Raw genomic sequence first — 19,317 nt, forward strand, 5'->3', positions numbered from 1 at the left:
GAAGCAGGTTCCCTGCTGAGCAGGGAGCCCGATGCGGGACTTGATCCCAGGACCCTGGGATCATGACCTGAGCCAAAGGCAGACGCTTAACTGACTGAGCCACCCAGGCACCCCTGTATGTCATACTGTTATCAATAATGGGTACAGTACACAGATCATGGCAGTGCTAAGATATTCAGAGCATTCTGGTAGCAGGAAAAGCAACACAGAGGCTTTCAGTAATGTTTCCTAGTAGGTATCATCATCAGCTTAGCATCACTGATTCTGTCAGGAAATCACACTATTACTCTACACTGAAGTTAAAGCAAACACCATATTTCAGACCTAAGTTATAAGAAAAATGGTAAATATATAATAGGTTTGCTATAAAAGTCTCTTTTGCTAACCCTTTCCAGCACTGAATAAGTTTTTAATAGAAAGACTTCCAAGTACAGCTCCTTAGTCATGAACAATCAGGCTAAAAACAAAAAAAGAGGCCGTCACTATTAATGTATTAATGTAAAGGGGAAAATAGGATCTTTAAAAAACGTGACAGATACTTTGTCTTATAAATGCATCGTAATTTCTCAGTTATGAATGAATTATGTATCAGTGATTTTAGACCTGTGGCCTACTATTTAATGCTTTGACTGGCAACTTCATGACTGAGTATCCCACTGAGTTGAGATAGTTAATTCAACGTCTGAAAGTGTTCAGGTTTACAGCTGCAGAGTAGCTTGGCTATCTGAGTTGGTTAGTATAATCTTACATTACAAAATAGTACCTACAGAAAAACTATTATTAATCCCCATGGCTGGCCCGTTGTGCACGTGTGCATATATGTGGGGAGGGTATCAGAGGTAAGATAAGCATTTTAACATTCATTCTAAATCAATCCCCATGGTAGTCCACCAAAGTAAACATTAGCAAAGGCAATTTTGCAATTTTTTTTTTATTGATCGACAGTAAAAGAAGTTTTCTGAAATGTTACAATTACCAATTCAGGTCTTCAGAAAGACAGAGATATCAGCATCCACCAAGATACAAAGTGAAGCAGAGATCACAGGATAAAACTTAGGCAAAATGAAGCATGGACGAGTTTATAGGTAATGGCTCCATATTATCTTTGACTCAATTCTTAATTTTATATTCTTACTACATACTTATTACCGTATTTCTAAACACAATTAAAAAAAAAAAACATAGTAACAAACTTGGTGCTTTGTATTTTAAACCAAGATATACTTAGCACAAATAAAGTCACCAAATAGTCATCTTAAAAAAATACTGTATACATTCAACAGAAATAATCATACAGGACACACGATTCAAATTTGAACTTTAAGGATCAAATATTGGCCTAGAGAGTATAGTTGTTTAAAGGCATTACATAGAATACTTCATTTGAGAATCCTAGCTGCTCAGATGCCTGGAAAAGAGAGCCTAGGATCCTTGAAATTTCAAAAATATACCCCCCTCTACTTAAAGTCTGACACTCATTTGCACACACCAATATTAAATTTCAGACTCTGCTGTTTCGTCTAGACAGCTGTATTTTGCAAGCTCACACATTACAAGCTCTGTGACAATGAGAACAGGAAAACAAAGCACACGTCTTCTGGTGAAGCTGAAACTCCGTCTCTTCAGTTGGTCATATCCACGTTCTCAAGGATGAGGCCCACTCGGCTTGGAATGTACACCTAAGTCAACACAATCATGTCAGTGCAATTGAAAGAAATACTGAACACGATGACCTTATGTCAAAAGGACATGATGCCCTCTCACATTTCCTTCAAGTTACGGTTATCTTTACGCTTCCGCAGGCTCCCAGGAGACATTTCTATGGTTCAGCAGTCTTGGCACCTACGTGAGACTCCTTTGAAGCAAACACCACTAGAGGGCGCCATACACTTTACAAAACCCAGCGATCCGCAGCCACGAGGGCTGTAAAGGACACTGGCTGCTGATGAGGCACCATCCGGCGGTACAGGAAGGCTGCCCTAAGGTTACAATGTTATTCTATTCAGGTGAATAACAGTAATATACAGAACACCGCTCTACACCAAGACTCTTATTTGTCATCCTGTTTTGTCTTCTGTCATTTTAAGAACTAAACTTGAAAGGTGATATAAGGGATCCTAAGGGTATTTAGGTCCCTCCCAGTCAAAAAGCTTGCTCCTGCATTTAAAATACAATACGCATCCTCTCCACGCCCTGCAGCCTCCTGACTCCGCTCCTCCCTGCGAGAGACTCCATCTCCCATCTCAGCTCAGTGTGGCACGAGTCTCTTCTCCCCTCACACCAGGTTCCGCCTATAGGGGGGCCTTTCTTCCCTCCTCTGGGTCTGGGCTCAGAATACTCTACCTTGCTAGTTCCTTATCTCTTGCATTTTAAAAAGTTGCAGCTCCACAGAGGGGTGTCCCTTGACAACGCTAGATAGGATAGCTTCTCCACTTTTTCTATGACAGCTCCATTTTTGTTTGTTTCCTCCTCCTCCTCCTTCTTCTTCTTCCTCTTCCTCTTCGTCTTTTTTTTTTTTAAATCTGGGCAACCTTGGCTGTGTTGCTTTGCCTCTCTAGGTCCCAGATTTCCCTTCTGTACGGTGAGGCACCAAACAATGGGAATCGCAGGTACAAATTACTAAGTGCTCAGTATGAGCCCTCTGTCCGTCTGTCTTTTAAGTACTAGTTCGTTCGATCCTCAGGACAACCCTGTGAGGCCCTACTGCTTTCACCTCCATTTTTCAGTTGAGGGAATGGAGGCACGAGGCAGCTAAATAATTTTCCCAACCTCACACACTTAGTAAGTGGCTGAGATAAGAGTTGAATCCAAGTTCTCTGGTTAAAGGGCATTTTTATTTCTTTCTGAACATCTAACACAATTTGCGATTTTTTTCAAGTTTATGATCTGTCCTCCCCACCCGACTATGAACTTTAAAAGGGCAGAAGCTCTATGTCTTCATATTTCTAACTCTTCGTAGGTGCCAGTGGACAAAGTAGGTGCCAATGATGACTAAATAAAATAATGAACAATGAATAAAAGAATAAATAAAAGTGGGCCCAATACATGCATATATTGTAAGATATTCTTTAATACACTTATATCTGAAATACTTTTTATAAAATTGAGAAGTGATCTGAACTGCTTGATGTTTATCTATGTGCTATTTTACATATAACATATTTACTGTTTTTTTTTTTTAAAGATTTTATTTATTTATTTTGACAGAGAGAGACAGCGAGAGAGGGAACACAAGCAGGGGGAGTGGGAGAGGGAGAAGCAGGCTCCCCGTGGAGCAGGGAGCCCGATGTGGGGCTCAATCCCAGGACCCTGGGACCGTGACCTGTGCCGAAGGCAGCCGCTTAACCGACCGAGCCACCCAGGCGCCCCTAACATATTTACCGTTAACAAACAGTAAAAATAATATTAGACTGCTGTCGTCATTGTGACAGTATCTCTCCATTTCTGACACTGCGGATATTTTATTATTTCAGTCATTTTATCTTTAAGTGAAAGTCTGACTGACGGGTTAAAAAAAGAAAAAAAAGCTTTTATAGTGTAGAACCAGAATGAAAGATGCAAAGCAGGCAGGGCTTAAGGAAAAAAAAAATAAAATAAAGGAACAGAACAGCTAATTTTCACTGAATGAGACTACTGTATGTCCAATACATCTCAACTCTGCAAATGAACACAATGTTTTCCCTTAAGGTTTTTGTGATAAAGAACTCTCACAACTCTAAAAAAAAAATCAGATAAACTAATATGGTTGGTTAGTTTTGAACAATAAAGATTAAAGTGGTTGTAAAATGATGGCCTTTTAAAAAGAAATTTATATTATGAATGTAGTAACTAGAGTTTTTCTAATCTTCAATTAATAGTGATTTTATTTTTTTTATTTTTTTTTAAAGATTTTATTTATTTATTCATGAGAGATAGAGAGAGAGAGAGGCAGAGGCAGAGGGAGAAGCAGGCTCCCCTTGGAGCGGGGAGCCCGATGCGGGACTCGATCCCAGGACCCTAGGATCATGACCTGAGCTGAAGGCAGATGCTTAACCGACTGAGCCACCCAGGTGTCCCAATAGTGATTTTAGAAAATGATCATCATCATCTGAGAAAAATTTCAAACATGCTAACAGTCACTGGGTAGCTCAATGTCTCACAGTTTGATTGCTTCCAGTACTTCCAAAAGATAAATATTATGTTTCCCTCTATTTTTCCTATAATTTACAGTTTCAACCAATTTTCTCTCCAACTCTTATCAAAATAGGCAGGAGTCGAGAGACAGTGTTCTGCCCTTTCAAAGGAGTTTGCCAGGTACTTACTCTATTCTATGTGTGTAGTTTGGGGAATCATAGAAACTAGGTATAACTAATCAGTGGGACAGCAGGTTATAATAGAACAATTCTGAACTGTTCTAAGCATTTTTTAAAAAAGATTTTATTTATTTATTTGACAGAGAGAGACACAGCGAGAGAGGGAACACAAGCAGGGGGAGTGGGAGAGGGAGAAGCAGTCTTCCTGCAGAGCAGGGAGACCGATGGCGGGGCTCGATCCCAGGACCCTGGCACCATGACCCGAGCTGAAGGCAGATGCTTAACGACTGAGCCACCCAGGTGCCCCATGTTTTTTAAAACTGAAGACCAATCTAAATTTTTCAAGTAGCACCAAAGACTAGACAAAAGAATTTCAGTTCCCTTTACATTAAAAACATTTCTCTGATTTTAGGTATGGTCTTATATGCATATAAAAGGATTCTGATAAATTCAAGGCTCTGCAGACAGATGCAGTGAAACAAACAAGTCAGACCTGAACAAATAAGTACAGGTCTCTGCTCAGTGTGGCACAGTGATCGATTAGGACAGGTCACATCAATCTCCTATTTGAATCCTACAGAGTTTTGGCATCTACTCTGTTTGATTCATAACCTCATAACTAATTTCATTAATAAAATACAAATGAAAACTGTAAGCCTATAATTTAGAAACAGTCTTCCTTTCTGTGATCTTTTGGTATTTTAGCCACCCCAAATGTAAGAGTAAAACAAAAGGCATGACATAAGAAGTTCAAGGTTTGCAATATATGCATTGAGTTTCCTATTTGGGCATTTAATGGTTAAAAAAATGCTCCAAGAACTCTTACTAAATGATGCTGGTCATTTTATGTAAGGAGCTTTATGATGCCAATCCCAGTCACACTTAGAGACCTCTTAATACTCTTTGCTCAAAAAACCTTCGGTTGGTAATTGTATAGTGTCATTAATGGGAATATTGTGTAACTGTATTTTTCACTGCAGTGTTAATTACTGGAATGTGTTTACGTTGCTCTAGAGCCCTCTGCAGCATAGGCAACATGAAAGAATTTCCCCCAGCAAGTGATTCTTCTTAACTATGGCTATTTATGGAATTTTGAGTTTTCTTCTTTATTAGGGTTCTGAGTATGTAAATCAATTTTCTTAGTGGTTAGGAAATGCCTACCAATTATACTAAAGGATTTAAGATGATCAGAACTAATCCTTATGATGAGACAATTAACAGACATGAACAGTTTGGGGGCTTTATAATTTAGTGCTAAGTATTGGCTCTGTAAGACTCATTTTATAATTTTAATTCTAAAAATAGTTTTGATTCATGCAGCAAGTGAAAAGAAATATGAACATAATTTAAGTAGGTTTAAACATGAAAATGTTTAAGCATATTTAAGTATAAACAATTTATATTTAAGTACATGTATAGAAAAACTGTTTAGGATGCACATCACAGATAATGTATGCTGGTCAACATACATACCACGCCCATGTGTTAGCCATTAAGGCCTAAAGATTTTGTGGCTAGGATCACATTAAGAACATATGAGACAATGTGATGTATGGCCATGAATTTCATTTCTTCTAGCTATATTTATAGTCAACACTTCAGAAGGAATCAGAATGCCACAGTATAATCCAATTCACTTATTAAGAGAGGCAAAATGCATGCTAATCTACCCAGTTATTTTGACTACCTTAATGACTTAATCATTATGCTGAACACTAACATGGCTAAAAACAAAACAAAAACAAAAAACCCCACAACAACAAAAATACCAAAACGGATCACACAATAATCTACTATATTATGACATCCAGGCAAAGTATTATGTTAATCTAGGATCATAACTGAGTTGCAAAAATTAATTATACAATTTTTGAAAACAGGGTGTCAAAAATTTGAAAACAGAAAATTTTAAAGTGACTTTTAGGTGAAAAATACTTTAATTTTTAAATTTTCTTAGAAATTGCTAAATTTAGCAATAGCACATACTTGAAGGGTGATAACATCATTTGATGAAAAGGGCATTAGACCTTTAATAGTCTACATACACACATTCGTCATAAAAGAATTACAAATTATTTTGAAAAATAAGTTTGATATATAAAATAATTTCAATTTTCACATACATGCTTTAGTTCATAAAATATTTTCTGAGAAAAAAATAAATCTTATTCTAATTCATTATTTTGTGTTAGGCTAAGAGAAAAGTGATGCTAATAAATATTTCTAAATAGAAATCTATATTATCTAATTTAGAAATATTGAAAAAGAATAAGCTTTAAGAATCGTGTTTGATTTTTTTCTTATCTGAAAAACCTAAACATGTTCATGGTTTGGGATAGAGAAAAAGAAATTTCCCAATCGCTAAATTGTATTTCTAATACTTACAACTGAGGGACAATAAAGACAATACATCTATGCCGGATTCCCTATTTAAACCAAAAGTCTGCTTTTGAATTCCCAAATTTAGAATAAGAATGAACAGATTGACTCCCCCCCCCTTTTTTTAAGATTATTTATTTATTTGACAGAGAGAAACACAGCGAGAGAGGGAACACAAGCAGGGGGAGTGGGAGAGGGAGAAGCAGGCCAAGCAGGGAGCCCAATGTGGGGCTAAAGAGATCTACTTCTTAATGATAAGGAGCCTAACTGGCAAAGTAATAAATGCTAAAATTACTGCCTTATCCATATTTCACCCTTGAGACTACTTGAGTTACTGTAAAGGAAACTAATTCTCATTTTAGGCTCAATAATCTGTTCTTCCATTTGTGCCAGGGAATTTGAATTTATGAACCAAAGAAGGGAAAGGAAGCCTGCCTGCTTCCAGTGTGCCGACCCGACACGTAAGTAACATATAAGTTCATAGAAGTTCCTCTCTCAGAAACCAAAATATAGAGAAGTGAGTGTGCTAAGATGGAGTTTCCAATAATTGCCAGTAAAGTAGAATGGAGAAATTCTGCCCCGTCGCTTCTTGGCATTCGTGGGCTACTCTGACCTTAGCAAACGTGTTTCAACAGTAGCACACACCCGTTTCTCGTCCGGCTTCCCAGTTTTAACTGGTGGAGTACATGGTAAGGAAGACACGGGAATGGTACCTGCTGATGCTGCAGCTTGTATGGCTATTTTAAGATTCTTTCATATTTTAAGATGCCTTCAAACTCTATTTGTTACTATCTTTGAAAACAGATTTGACACTCAGCACATCCTTTGGATTATTGAGCTTGCAAATTAAGCTTTAGTAAATACCGTGTACTTGTTACGATGGGCGGACATTTCACGGAGAAGGAAAGACGCCTTCTTTTCTCCCCTTTATTCCAGGCATGTGGGAAGCAAAAGTGATCTCTCGCTGGTGGCGGAATGAGATCTAGAGTGCCTACAGTCATGTTCAAGAAACCTGATCGGATCCCAGCACATATGACCTCGTTTAATAAAGAATCCCATTATAATGAGGCATTCTTTGAATAGGTTTGTTTTTTAGTGTGATTTTCTCCCCCCTCTGGCTCTTCAAAGGATAACTCTGGCAAGAAGGAACATGTTTTATTGGATTTTCCGGTCTATTTGGGCTCCCTTATTCCTATATTAAAACCAGTGATTATTTCACCTGGAGCCTAAAGACATTCAAATGAGTGTTTCCTGAAGCACCTGAAGTTACTGAAACGAGATGCTGCTGTTGGGAAGACAGAGCTAATCATTACCTTTCTGACCAAGTTGGATCAGAATTCTAATACAGGCAGTGGTGTTAAGCTATGTTCTATTTCTCATGTGCTTGCAGCGCTGTATTCCTCTACCTGTTATCAATGCTTATGTGCTACTCTCCACCCCACCTGCTAATTTAGAACGGTGCATTCCTTATTTGCAAGATAAATTCAATTAGTACTTGCAAAATAATCTCCTGACTGTTGCTGCCGCTGTGAGTTGGCTTGTTCTAATTATGATAGAATATTTTTACTCTTAAAAAAATTGAAAGGATGGCAAGATATTTTCTGCCCATCCTCAAAGATTTTGAGCCCTTGCCTAAGATTATAATTTCCCCCAAATTGGGAGGAGGTCTTCTTAACTATGTGTCCTCAAAGCACCTAGTATCTGGATGTGCTTAAAATACCTAAAAAAGAACTGAATAGCCATAACAGTAATACCTTTAAAGTACATGGGAAATAGCATTTTGCAGTTTCCAAAAAACTTATGTTAATGAGTTTATATGCCTCAAGAATCTCTTGCTGTGGGGAGGATACTATACTAATCCTCATTACGCAGATGAGGGAAAATGCAGTGCAGAAAGGGTGAGAATTCAAGTTCTCAGAGCTAGTCAATGGCAGACAGGGGGCTCCATCCCAAGTTCGCTGCCACAACAGTCTGTGGTCTTTTCAATGTTCTACCATGCCTCTCTACCTAACAGAACCCTCACTGGACACATGAAGCTTTAGGACGTTTTATACACACACATTTAGCCTGACTCTTCCAGATTCCTCTCAGTCTGGTTTGACTGGTTCAAGCCCAGCTTTCTCACAGCAAGCTGCTGCTTCTCTGTGGGTCCTCTTTGCAAGCTGAATGCTCTTCCTTAGTCCCTCAGGGGTCTCTAGCTCTTCTGGTTATTGCAGAACTTTAAGATAATTTTTAAAAAGATTTTATTTATTTATTTAGCAAGAGAGTGCACACAATCACGGGGAGGGACAGAGAGAGAGCGGGAGAAGGGAATCTTAAGCATACTCTGTGCTGAGCATGGAGCTGGACACAGGGCTCAATCTCAGGACCCTGAGACCATGACCTGAGCCAAAATCAAGAGTCAGACGCCTACCCAACTGAGCCATCCAGGGGTCCCCTAAGATAATTTCTAAAATTCAATTCAGAGCGGCGCCTGGGTGGCTCAGTCGGTTAGGCGTCTGACTCTTGATTTCAGCTCAGGTCATGATCTCAGGGTTGTGAGACTGAGCCCTGCTTCGGGCTCCCCGCTCAGTGTGGAGTTAGTTTGAGATGATCTCTCCCCATCCCCCTCCCGTCCCTCCCCCCACTTGTGTTCTGTCTCTCAATCAATCAATAAAATCTTAGAAAAATACATTTCAGAAACGATTTTTATCCATCTTTACATGGCAAAACTGAATGTTCTGACAAACTACAACAATTATTCTTTGTGGAAAAAATCTGATTGCACCATGAAGCCCTCCCTCTCAAAAATGCATATGTATCTATATGTGTGTCTAAAGCTACGTAAGTGTGACCATCATCACCACCCATATGCACACACAGACTGTTAGAGTAACACTCACGTCTCCTGTGGCCATTGCACTTTCCTCAGACCCTATAATCCACAACTCAATCTTGCTCATCTCTACTCTTCTCATTTATTTTATGCCACTGTCTTTGGCAAGCTGATTCTGTATATAACATGGTGATTTACAAAGTGATGTACTTGCACCACTTTAAGAGGTGGGAATATAGTAGAAAAATGAGGGAACCAGGGGTCTCTTACAGATTCTCCCTTTTGACCTCCAAATCTGGAGGGTTTCTAAATCCTACATTTTTAAAAGAAGACTTGTAGTTTAAAGCAATATTTTTCACATGTGTTAACACAAATTAAAAATTAGTTATATGGTTTAATGTTTTCCTCAGTGATATGAGGAAATCAGAAAATTTTGTAAGAATGAATTCAGTCTTTAATTGGCTGCAGGAAAGAGAAAAGATAGATTTTTATAGACCTTCTTAAGGTGTTTTAAATTAAACTTCATTAGATAGTCAATAATGTAGAAATCTACTGGATGTAAAATATACAGAAAGCAAGAACAGAAGGGAAGTAAGTTGTTGCATAAGAAATAGAAAAAAATGCCTTCCCCTTATTTTTTGAGAAATAGTTTTTATTCCTATTAATATCCAAACTTCCCCAATTGTCCACCAAATACCCCTTACTATCAGTTTTCCAAAAGCAAATTCAGTCCAGCACCACACACACCGCCTCTGAATGTTTTAGCTCACTTATTCTCTATCAACCCCACCCTGTTTTGTTTTGTTTTGTTTTTACATGCCACTTACTTGTTGAAGAGTTGTTTCTTTGGACAAAAACATCACTTTAAAAATAAAGGGTTAAATGAAAATGCAATGAAAAGATCTTAAAGACCTTACTTACCAAAAGAGAATAGGGACGCTCATTATGTTTAAAATCTTCAGAAAAAAAATCGGTATTGTGGTCCAATCTCTGATGTCCTCCATATTCTGCTACATCTGTATCTAGCACAATTTTGAATGTACAGCTTTTAAGGAATCACAATGGTTCAGGAGTGAAATGAGACATTATAAAATATGTTCTGAGATAGCAATTTGAAAGTGAGTATTCTGAACACTGTTAAACCATGTTTAGTGTTATGTACCCATTTCTTTTCTAATATTTCAGAGATACTCATGTTTGAAAGGGGTGTTAGAGACTCTCTGGTTCACACACCCATGGGAGCCTTGCCATCCTATCACAGCTTATCACATGATCATCCAAGCTGGGACTGACTGTCCCTATGAACAGAGAATCTACTTTTCTCTTATTACAACCCATCCCATTCATTAGAAAGTCACCTCTATTGTGAATGGAAATTTGACTTCTTGGGACTTTTCAACCTGGAAAAGCCATAAAGAATAAATTCAAAATTCAGTAACCTTTCAAATATTTAATAATAGTTATGCTACCTCCATGTGTCCTCTACATCTATTACTAAATACATACTAAATGTAATCCCAGGACCTTTAAGAATTTCTCATTTGATATGGCTTTTTACTCCTTCCCCATCTCCAACTTCATTCCAGTTTTCTAGATCCTGGTTATCACAGTGAGAAACTCAGAAGTGAACCAAGTGTCCATGTGTGGTCTGAAGAGTGCAGAACTAAGCAGGTCTCCTCCTGCTATTAACACACAAGATCATGAAAACATACTATCCATCCATGTTACAGGGAGATTCACGTTGCATTCACGTGGTCTCATACCATTTAACATCTGTTTTTCCAGGTGAGTTATTAGATACGTTTTATTACTGTATTTACAACAAAATAAAAGCTATGGCTATTATGTTCAAATTTATTATGCTCTAAATGTCTAGACATGATACTTAATACAAAATTCCTTAAGTAAATGTACATCAGTACATACAGAAATCTTAACTTTCTTCTAGCCCAAGGAGGGATACAAAGAGATTTAAGTGCTTTGTGTTTTCTTTCTCTGGTATATAAAGCTTTAATTCAGAAGTGTTTGTATATTTCCATTAAAAAGTATCACATTAAAAGTACACATGGTGACAAACAATGAACATCATTTTCATGCCTAGGGAACCCCTGTCTGGGTAAGAGATTCAGACAAACTCGCTAAAGGAACTTTTGCTGGGAGGGGTGGCTCCATTTCAGTCAATCTAGGTCAGCCTGCTCTGACTCAAATTCAAACTGATAATCAGAATGTTAGTGTTTAACAAGAGACAGAGAGAGAGAGAAAGATTGATTGAGATACAAAAGATGACTACTGGGCACAGGCAAATTCTAAAGTCACTCAATATAGCTGAAAATGACTTGAGCATTCGAAATCATTTAATGGCAAAACACAGGTAGTGAAAATAAATAACTGGAGACACTGTAAATAAATGAAGCCTTGTGGAATGAAAGGAACTATTAAAATTAAAGTTTAGCTTTTGTTCTTCATCCTAGTTCATTAAACACTTGTACAAATCTTCAAAAAGCATCTTTAAAAAAAAAATGGGGCGCCTGGGTGGCTCAGATGGTTAAGCGTCTGCCTTCGGCTCAGGTCATGATCCCAAGGTCCTGGGATCAAGCCCCATGTTGGGCTCCCTGCTCAGCAGGAAGTCTGCTTCTCCCTCTCCCTCTGCCTCTCCCCCCTGCCCCCCGCTTGTGCTCTCTTGCTCTGTCAAATAAATAAATAAATAAATAAAATCTTCAAAAAAAATCTTCAAAAGCAAAAACAAGAACAAAAATGAGTACAATTTAGAGACTGATGTCCTAGAATACTTTAAAAACTTTTGAAATAGAGTATAAATTATTAAATTAGTAGTTAAGATCATAGATAATTGGTAGTAGTGTCTGAAGAAAGCAAGTATCTCATCAAAAGCAGGGGTTCCCAACCTGTGGGTTGACATTCACTGGTAGCTGTTATTAAAAGGATCTCACCAAATGAGTAATTATGTTATTATAAGGGACTGGGAATCTATATTTGCATCAGGCATTGTCTGAAGCCTAAATTATGTTATTATACACATTTGGGTACTGTATTTTAAATAATGTGCATCTTTTTTTTTTTTTTAAAGATTTTATTTATTTATTTGAGACAGAGAGAATGAGAGAGAGAGAGTACATGAGAGGGGGGAGGGTCAGAGGGAGAAGCAGACTCCCCGCTGAGCAGGGAGCCCGATGCGGGACTCGATCCAGGGACTCCAGGATCATGACCTGAGCCGAAGGCAGTCGCCCAACCAACTGAGCCACCCAGGCGCCCTGCATCTTTTTTTATTAATAAAATGCAGATTCATTTAAAAAGTCACAAGATTTAGAGTAAGGTTTTGCTTATATATTTTTTCAATCAAGGATACTGAAAGAACAATTGTTATAAAAGAATCCATTTCTTTTTGACATTGAAAGGGATCATCACACTTAAAATGGTTGGAATCTACTCACTTAATATATGTAATTTGTAGCCATAAAGCAAAAGCTTACAAAAGCCATAATGAAAGTTTTAAAACATCAGTTTGGAACTGTTTCTCTAATTTATAATTTAAAGAAAAAATTCTGCTGTGGCCACTTTTGGAATTACCCAGCCCTGTGTCTATATTACTCAGGGAATACAATAACTTCCTTTAGAAAAGCAACCCTTGAGCTCCAGAAATTACAATAATTTAAAACACTAGATTAAAAGTAATAATTGTGGAAGAGCCTTATAATTGTGAATTACTACCACATATTATTTGAGTATTAGAAACCCATCTTTTAGGGACACTGCTTAGAACAAACAATTTTAAAGCAGTTATTTGAGCACCTGGATTGATTGATCGATTGACTGATTTCTTATCTCTCACTCAGGCATTCCTTTACTCCTCTTTCTCGTGTGCATACGCACACACAACAGGGCACCCAAACAGCACCAAAATCCCTGCAAACCCCCATCTTTCACTAAAGAACATCTCTGAAAATACAACTCTGAGAGAATTTACAGTTATTTTAAATTATTTTTTTAAATATGGTTTCCAATTCTGTAGCAGATAGAATAAATTTAGCAGGATACCTCAAAAGGCCCTCCTTCATTTATAGCTACCTCCCAACACTTAACAGAACGTCTTTTCATAAAAGGTTCTCACTACATCTTTGAAACATTCAGGACAATTCTGATTCACCAAGAAAAGTCAAATTTCATATCTTATATTTTTGTATTAGAGGAAAGTAGAATAAGTTATCTTTACTCCCCCACTCACCAAGTACACAAAATGTATAAGGCACTGTGTAAGATAAAAAAAAAGGCTAAGATATGGTCTTAGTTTACATATGACTTACAGCTGTAAGGAGAGAGAACACATGCACCTGCATGTCTATAAATAAAGCAGAAAGAAATATGCAGTGAGAGGGAGAGCCAAGGAGGAAAGGTGGGACTGTCTACAGAGAGTTTTGAAGGCTGGGCTAGACTAAGATTTATTCTGGTAATGGAGTATGAGAATGTTGCAGATTGGTGAGAAAGAGTATGACAATCAAGAAAGTTAACCTGGAGGCTGGGGGTAGAATAAGATGGACAAAGAAAAGACCAGGTCAGAGAGAACAGTCGGGAGTCTTACAAGGTTCACGGATAGTAGTATGGCGAACCTCGGAGAGTGTGAATGGAGAGGCATAGATACATCAGTGAGAATTTGGATGGAAAAATAAGGACACCAATGCACAATGTGGGGAGACAGAAGCAGAAGGAGAAAATGTGTGCGCCCAGAGACACACAACCAGTTCAGTGGCAGAGTTGGGATGTACACACCAGTCGAATGTAATCTAATTACCCTACTCCCTACACCTGGGCACCTAGTTTATATGGAGAATCAGGCAAAGTCTTTTCATAAACAGTTTCTTGTTTAATTCTAAAGTTGCGATTCTTAGGATAAAGAGGCCAGAATGAATATGACATGAGAGGAATAAAAATTTAAAAAGCAGATACAGTGATATTCATTTAAATGATTAATCTTGTTAAATTTAAAAGATTGATGTTAAAAGACTGAATTCTTAACATTCCTTATGGAGTCTGAATATCTGACATTTATTGTATTTGTTCTAGATCCATTCTTGTTCATTACGTTCATTTGGTCATTTTATTGGTAATACAAAATATTGGACCAAAAAATATACCTTGCTCAATTTGGGAAAATACAGTAGGAAAAAAATGATAGAATGATGGAATTATTTTATGAAGATTTTTTTCTACAAAAGAGATCAAATAGGTCCTTATCCATTTGAATGTCATTTAAAAATATTATGATTTCTTCTTATTTTACATTCAAGAGCTTCCTAAGTATTTGATATATCTATCAACAGGTTGAAATAGATAAGAAGTTTTAAGCATTATTGTATAATCTATGTCCTTAAATTTGAACCAAGAAAGAGCCATGTTCTGAAGACCTGTACTAATAAGATTAAAGAAGAGTGAAGGCATGAAGACTCTTAAATTCAATGGCTCTTCAAATACTTCAAAAGCTGCTGTGTTTGCTCAGCTACTTGATAAAGTGTCTGTTCAAAGTATAAGGATTTTGATGTAAGAAGTACTATCATTTATATCATTCTGCACTAAACTCACTTCACTCCCGCTGATGAAGCTAAGGAAATTTATTGTAAGGTACGACCCCTGAGGTTTCAAATTGAGTGACAATGAAAGGGGCCCTCCAGTCACTAGGTGAACATAAAGATGGCAAAGATGGTAAGTTACCATCCATCTTTACATCTAGGGCATCATCAATTTTAAGATGAATTATCTTATGTATCCCCAATAAAGAGAAAAAAAAATATCACTACCATGCCATTCACTGTAGAACACATCCCAACTGAAGACAAGCTTAAATGTGAAAAAAAAGTACATCTTAGAATATATGCATTTATTATATTATTTTCAGATCTGAGTCTTTAATCAACCCACCCATATTATTACGGTTGCAATAACTACTGGGAGCTCAATGGCCCCAGGAGAAAGAATCTCTATCCAAGGCAAGACATATTCCATATGAAATTTTAAGGAACTGTGAACAAACATCTGGTAGAGTAAGAACAGGTGCTGGAAAGCAAAGACAATTTTGTATTTTTAACAATCTGAAAACAACTACCAGCACAGCACTAGCCACAGTGTTCCAACATAATCCTTCTCTTTTTATGTGTCATGAGTTGAATTTTATTTATTAACGGCTAACATCCACAAAATCTTCAGTTATAACTGTATACCATCTTAAACAGATGTTCCTTTATTTTATAAATATAGCTAAATTATGCCTAGGCAATACACTGGGCCATACATTACACCTTTTAGTTGCTCTCTCTAGTCTTTTTCCAAATGCAAAAGTAGCAAAGACTTGTGATGTGTTGCTGTATATTGTGTGAATCTGTATGTGTCTTAATGTGAGGTTAGGTGTGCCTGTGTGTCTGATTTAGGCATTCCCACATTTACTTCTGTGATCTAAAATATATACTAACTTAAAAATTCATCATAGAAAAGGAATCCTGATATTTTAATTATTTTTTCAAAACTATTTTATGGCAATGTGGCATTTATGACTATGCTACTTTCAATGGAAAATATCCATTTAAATTTTTTCTCTTCTTGATGTTAGTTTTAAAATATTCCTAAATATTATATTTCTAAAACAAAATTAAAACAGAGAGTAATGTGAAAGTAAATAAAGGAATTTATTATTGAATATAACCAAAGTGTATTTTAAGATATAATAAATGCCAAACACCACAACTTCTCTCTAAGGGAACAATCTTTTTTTTTTTTTTTTACTCTTATTGGTTCATATTAATATTTTGGTGTTTTTGTAAAAAGCTACATACACATTCAAGTTTGTGAGCACTGTCTTAATTAAAAGTTTAAATGACAACCAAATGTTTTAATTAAGTACAAAATATATTTCTAGTATATTCTAAGATGTGCTCATGTCATCAACAATAAGTTTCTGCAATTAACTACAATTCCTTCAAGTTTACTTCCTTGGCTGTAAATCTTTAGAAACTGTATAATGCAGAATAGCAATAAAACAAACTCAAAGGATGAGGGGGCTCAAGTATTATCTACCATGTTAATTAATGTATTGCTATGCTTTCTGAAATAAATTTTCATGCAAATTATTAGCTTATGCTTAGGTATGTTTAATGACATATACCAGTAAATAGCAAACTGAATGATAATACCAAGTATTAAGTACCACATATTTCTCTATGCAAACAGGAATATTATTCTAAATACTTTACAGAATACTTTGACTAACCCAACTAGGAACTTTTCTTTGTCCTAGAAGGTTATATAACTTGAAATAAAAAATATCATTGTTTCTCAATAACTCAAGAAAGAATAATAATGAAAAAATATGCCCACAGTTAAAGTATAATAATGAAAAATTATGCCCACACTTCTAGCCTAAGCATCCTCTAAAATTGTTGCTTTTTGTCTGTGTCATTAAGGATTGCCCAAAGAACTTGTAAATTCAATTATTTGATGAAGCAATAGCAATTATTTAGAATTGAAAAAGAAAAAAATAAGATTTTTATTCACCTTATAACCACATACTTTGTCATCTAAATGAGTTTTGACCATGCAGATTTAACATTTTTTACAAAAACATTGTGCTTTGGAACTCAAAATAATTTTGACTTCAGCTATAAAGAAACACCTTTTCCCAAACTTACTCTAATACAGCCTTCAGTGGAATCCAATGAAACATATATAAATGGAAAAGATAATTGGAAACTTCAAAGTCCCTGAAAAATAATGACAATTATAAGCAGTAAGTAAGTAACATCTGAGCTATGTCTTGCAGACAGACTAGGATAGGGGAAACAGCCTACAACAGGAAAATACGGTGGGTACATCCATGTGCTTTGGGGTCCAACAATTACATTCTAATACCAATTCTGGCAATTGCTAACTGTGTCTCTAAGAAAGCTACTGAACTTCCTAGCAGTTTAGTTTCTCATTGTTAAAACACAGGTGCCCATATTGGAGGGTTCCTGTGAAGATTAACTAAAAAAGCAATGTGTTTCAAGGGTTTAGTACTGTGTCTAGTGTGGGGGAAAATTCTCAAATTATTAGCTACTATTTATATTATTATTATAGCCCCTGGATCATTTAAACTGATGTCTTATGTGATAAAAATGTAAAAGTGGGTCTATTTATTCTCTATCTTACTTTTTACTCCCAATTTGGCCTTTCCTTCCTTAATGACCCATACTTCCATGCCCTCCTCCCCTTCTCTTTATTCTCACTAGGATTCAAAGTTTTCCTGTTATATAAAATTTTAAATATTAAAGATTATTAGGACAGTACATCAAACTCCTTGAGAACTACATGCCTTTTTAAATTTTAGGTATTATTTATTTACTTATTTTTTTAAAGAAAAATCTCCTCAAGCTACTGAGAGAGATTGAGAAGCTACCTCTGCATATCCTAACTGAGAACTAAACACCTCCCACACCCTCTTTGTACACATGTCGTGGGTTTTCATCACATCATTATCAACCTTTAACACACTACAAACCTATTTCATTTTTCTGTCTTCCTTTACTAAAATACAATTTTTATAAGGGATTTCTGACTTTACCCACCCCGCCCCTCACCTCTCAGCCACCTAGGACCTAGATTAGTCCCAGCATATTTCTAGCCTGCAGCACATAACAGAACCTGCAGGCAAGCATCAGAGTCAAAGAGACCACACATGACAGAGATTTCACAGCCTTAAATTAATATTGATAACATTTAAATAAGAAAGGTCTGATGCAAATTCATATTAAGAATTACTTCCTGGGGCACCTGTGTGGCTCAGTCATTAAGCGTCTGCCTTCGGCTCAGTTCATGATCCCAGGGTCCTGGGATTGAGCCCCGCATCAGGCTCCCTGCTCAGCGGGAAGCCTGCTTCTCCCTCTCCCACGCCCCCTGCTTCTGTTCCCTTTCTCGCTGTGTCTCTGTCAAATAAATAAAATCTTAAAAAAAAATACAATTTTTATAAGGGATTTCTGTCTTTTCCCACCCCGCCTCTCACCTCCCAGCCACCTAAGACCTAGATTAGTACCCGGCATATTTATTGAGTGGATCTTTTCATTATCGGAATATAACTGTAACCTTCTTGGGTTTTGATCTATGCATGCTTTTGCTAAACCTGAAGAAATAATTTAATACTACTTTGGTTATAAAAAACCAACCTTGGGGCGCCTGGGTGGCTCAGTCATTAAGTGTCTGCCTTCGGCTCGGGTCATGATCCCGGGGTCCTGGGATCGAGCCCCATGTGGGGCTCCCTGCTCAGTGGGAAGCCTGCTTCTCCCTCTCCCTCTACTGTTCCCCCTGCTTGTGCTCTCTCACTCTCTGTCAAATAAATAAATATTTAAAAAAGAAAAAAAAAACCCAACCTTGATTTTCTTCCCTTGTTTTATAGAGTTAACATTTCAGAACTGTACAATATCCCTTCTAACACAATCCCATTTCATTATCTATTAAGTTTTACCTGGACATTTTAAAAGATTTTTTTCCTTCTTTTTGGAGAAGTCACAATAGTAAAACAAATGCATGTCAGTTTGAAGTAGTTAATTCTTAAAGTGAATAACTAATCAGTATGAGCCCTGGAGATAGACATTTTATATATTTGTTATTTGAAGTGGATGATTGATTACACATTTACTAAAGTCAGCATATAAAAACCTGCATTATCAGCCTCATCAGTTAGCTTTTTTATACAGATGATTGAACTTAAGTATACAACATCAAAATGACTAGTCAAAAACCATACATATACATATGTATGTGTAATATATATAACAAAAATATATAAAAAATAATTTT

The 19,317-nt window shown here is 36.7% G+C and overlaps 1 protein-coding gene across 1 annotated transcript in view; it reads right to left on the reverse strand.

Moving 5' to 3' along the window:
• Positions 1-734: 734 nt before the first annotated feature.
• GBE1 (1,4-alpha-glucan branching enzyme 1) overlaps positions 735-19,317 on the reverse strand; it is a 279,857-nt gene continuing 261,274 nt past the window's right edge. Inside the window, exons 15-16 of the mRNA XM_021689411.2 lie at positions 10,408-10,525; positions 735-1,679 (exon numbers count right to left, since the gene is read on the reverse strand). Coding sequence (XP_021545086.1) covers positions 1,623-1,679; positions 10,408-10,525 — 175 coding nt within the window. The 3' untranslated portion in view covers positions 735-1,622. The remainder of the gene's footprint in view (positions 1,680-10,407; positions 10,526-19,317) is intronic.

This window comes from Neomonachus schauinslandi, chromosome 1 (genome assembly GCF_002201575.2).
Source record: "Neomonachus schauinslandi chromosome 1, ASM220157v2, whole genome shotgun sequence".
Classification (NCBI taxonomy): Eukaryota; Metazoa; Chordata; class Mammalia; order Carnivora; family Phocidae; genus Neomonachus; species Neomonachus schauinslandi.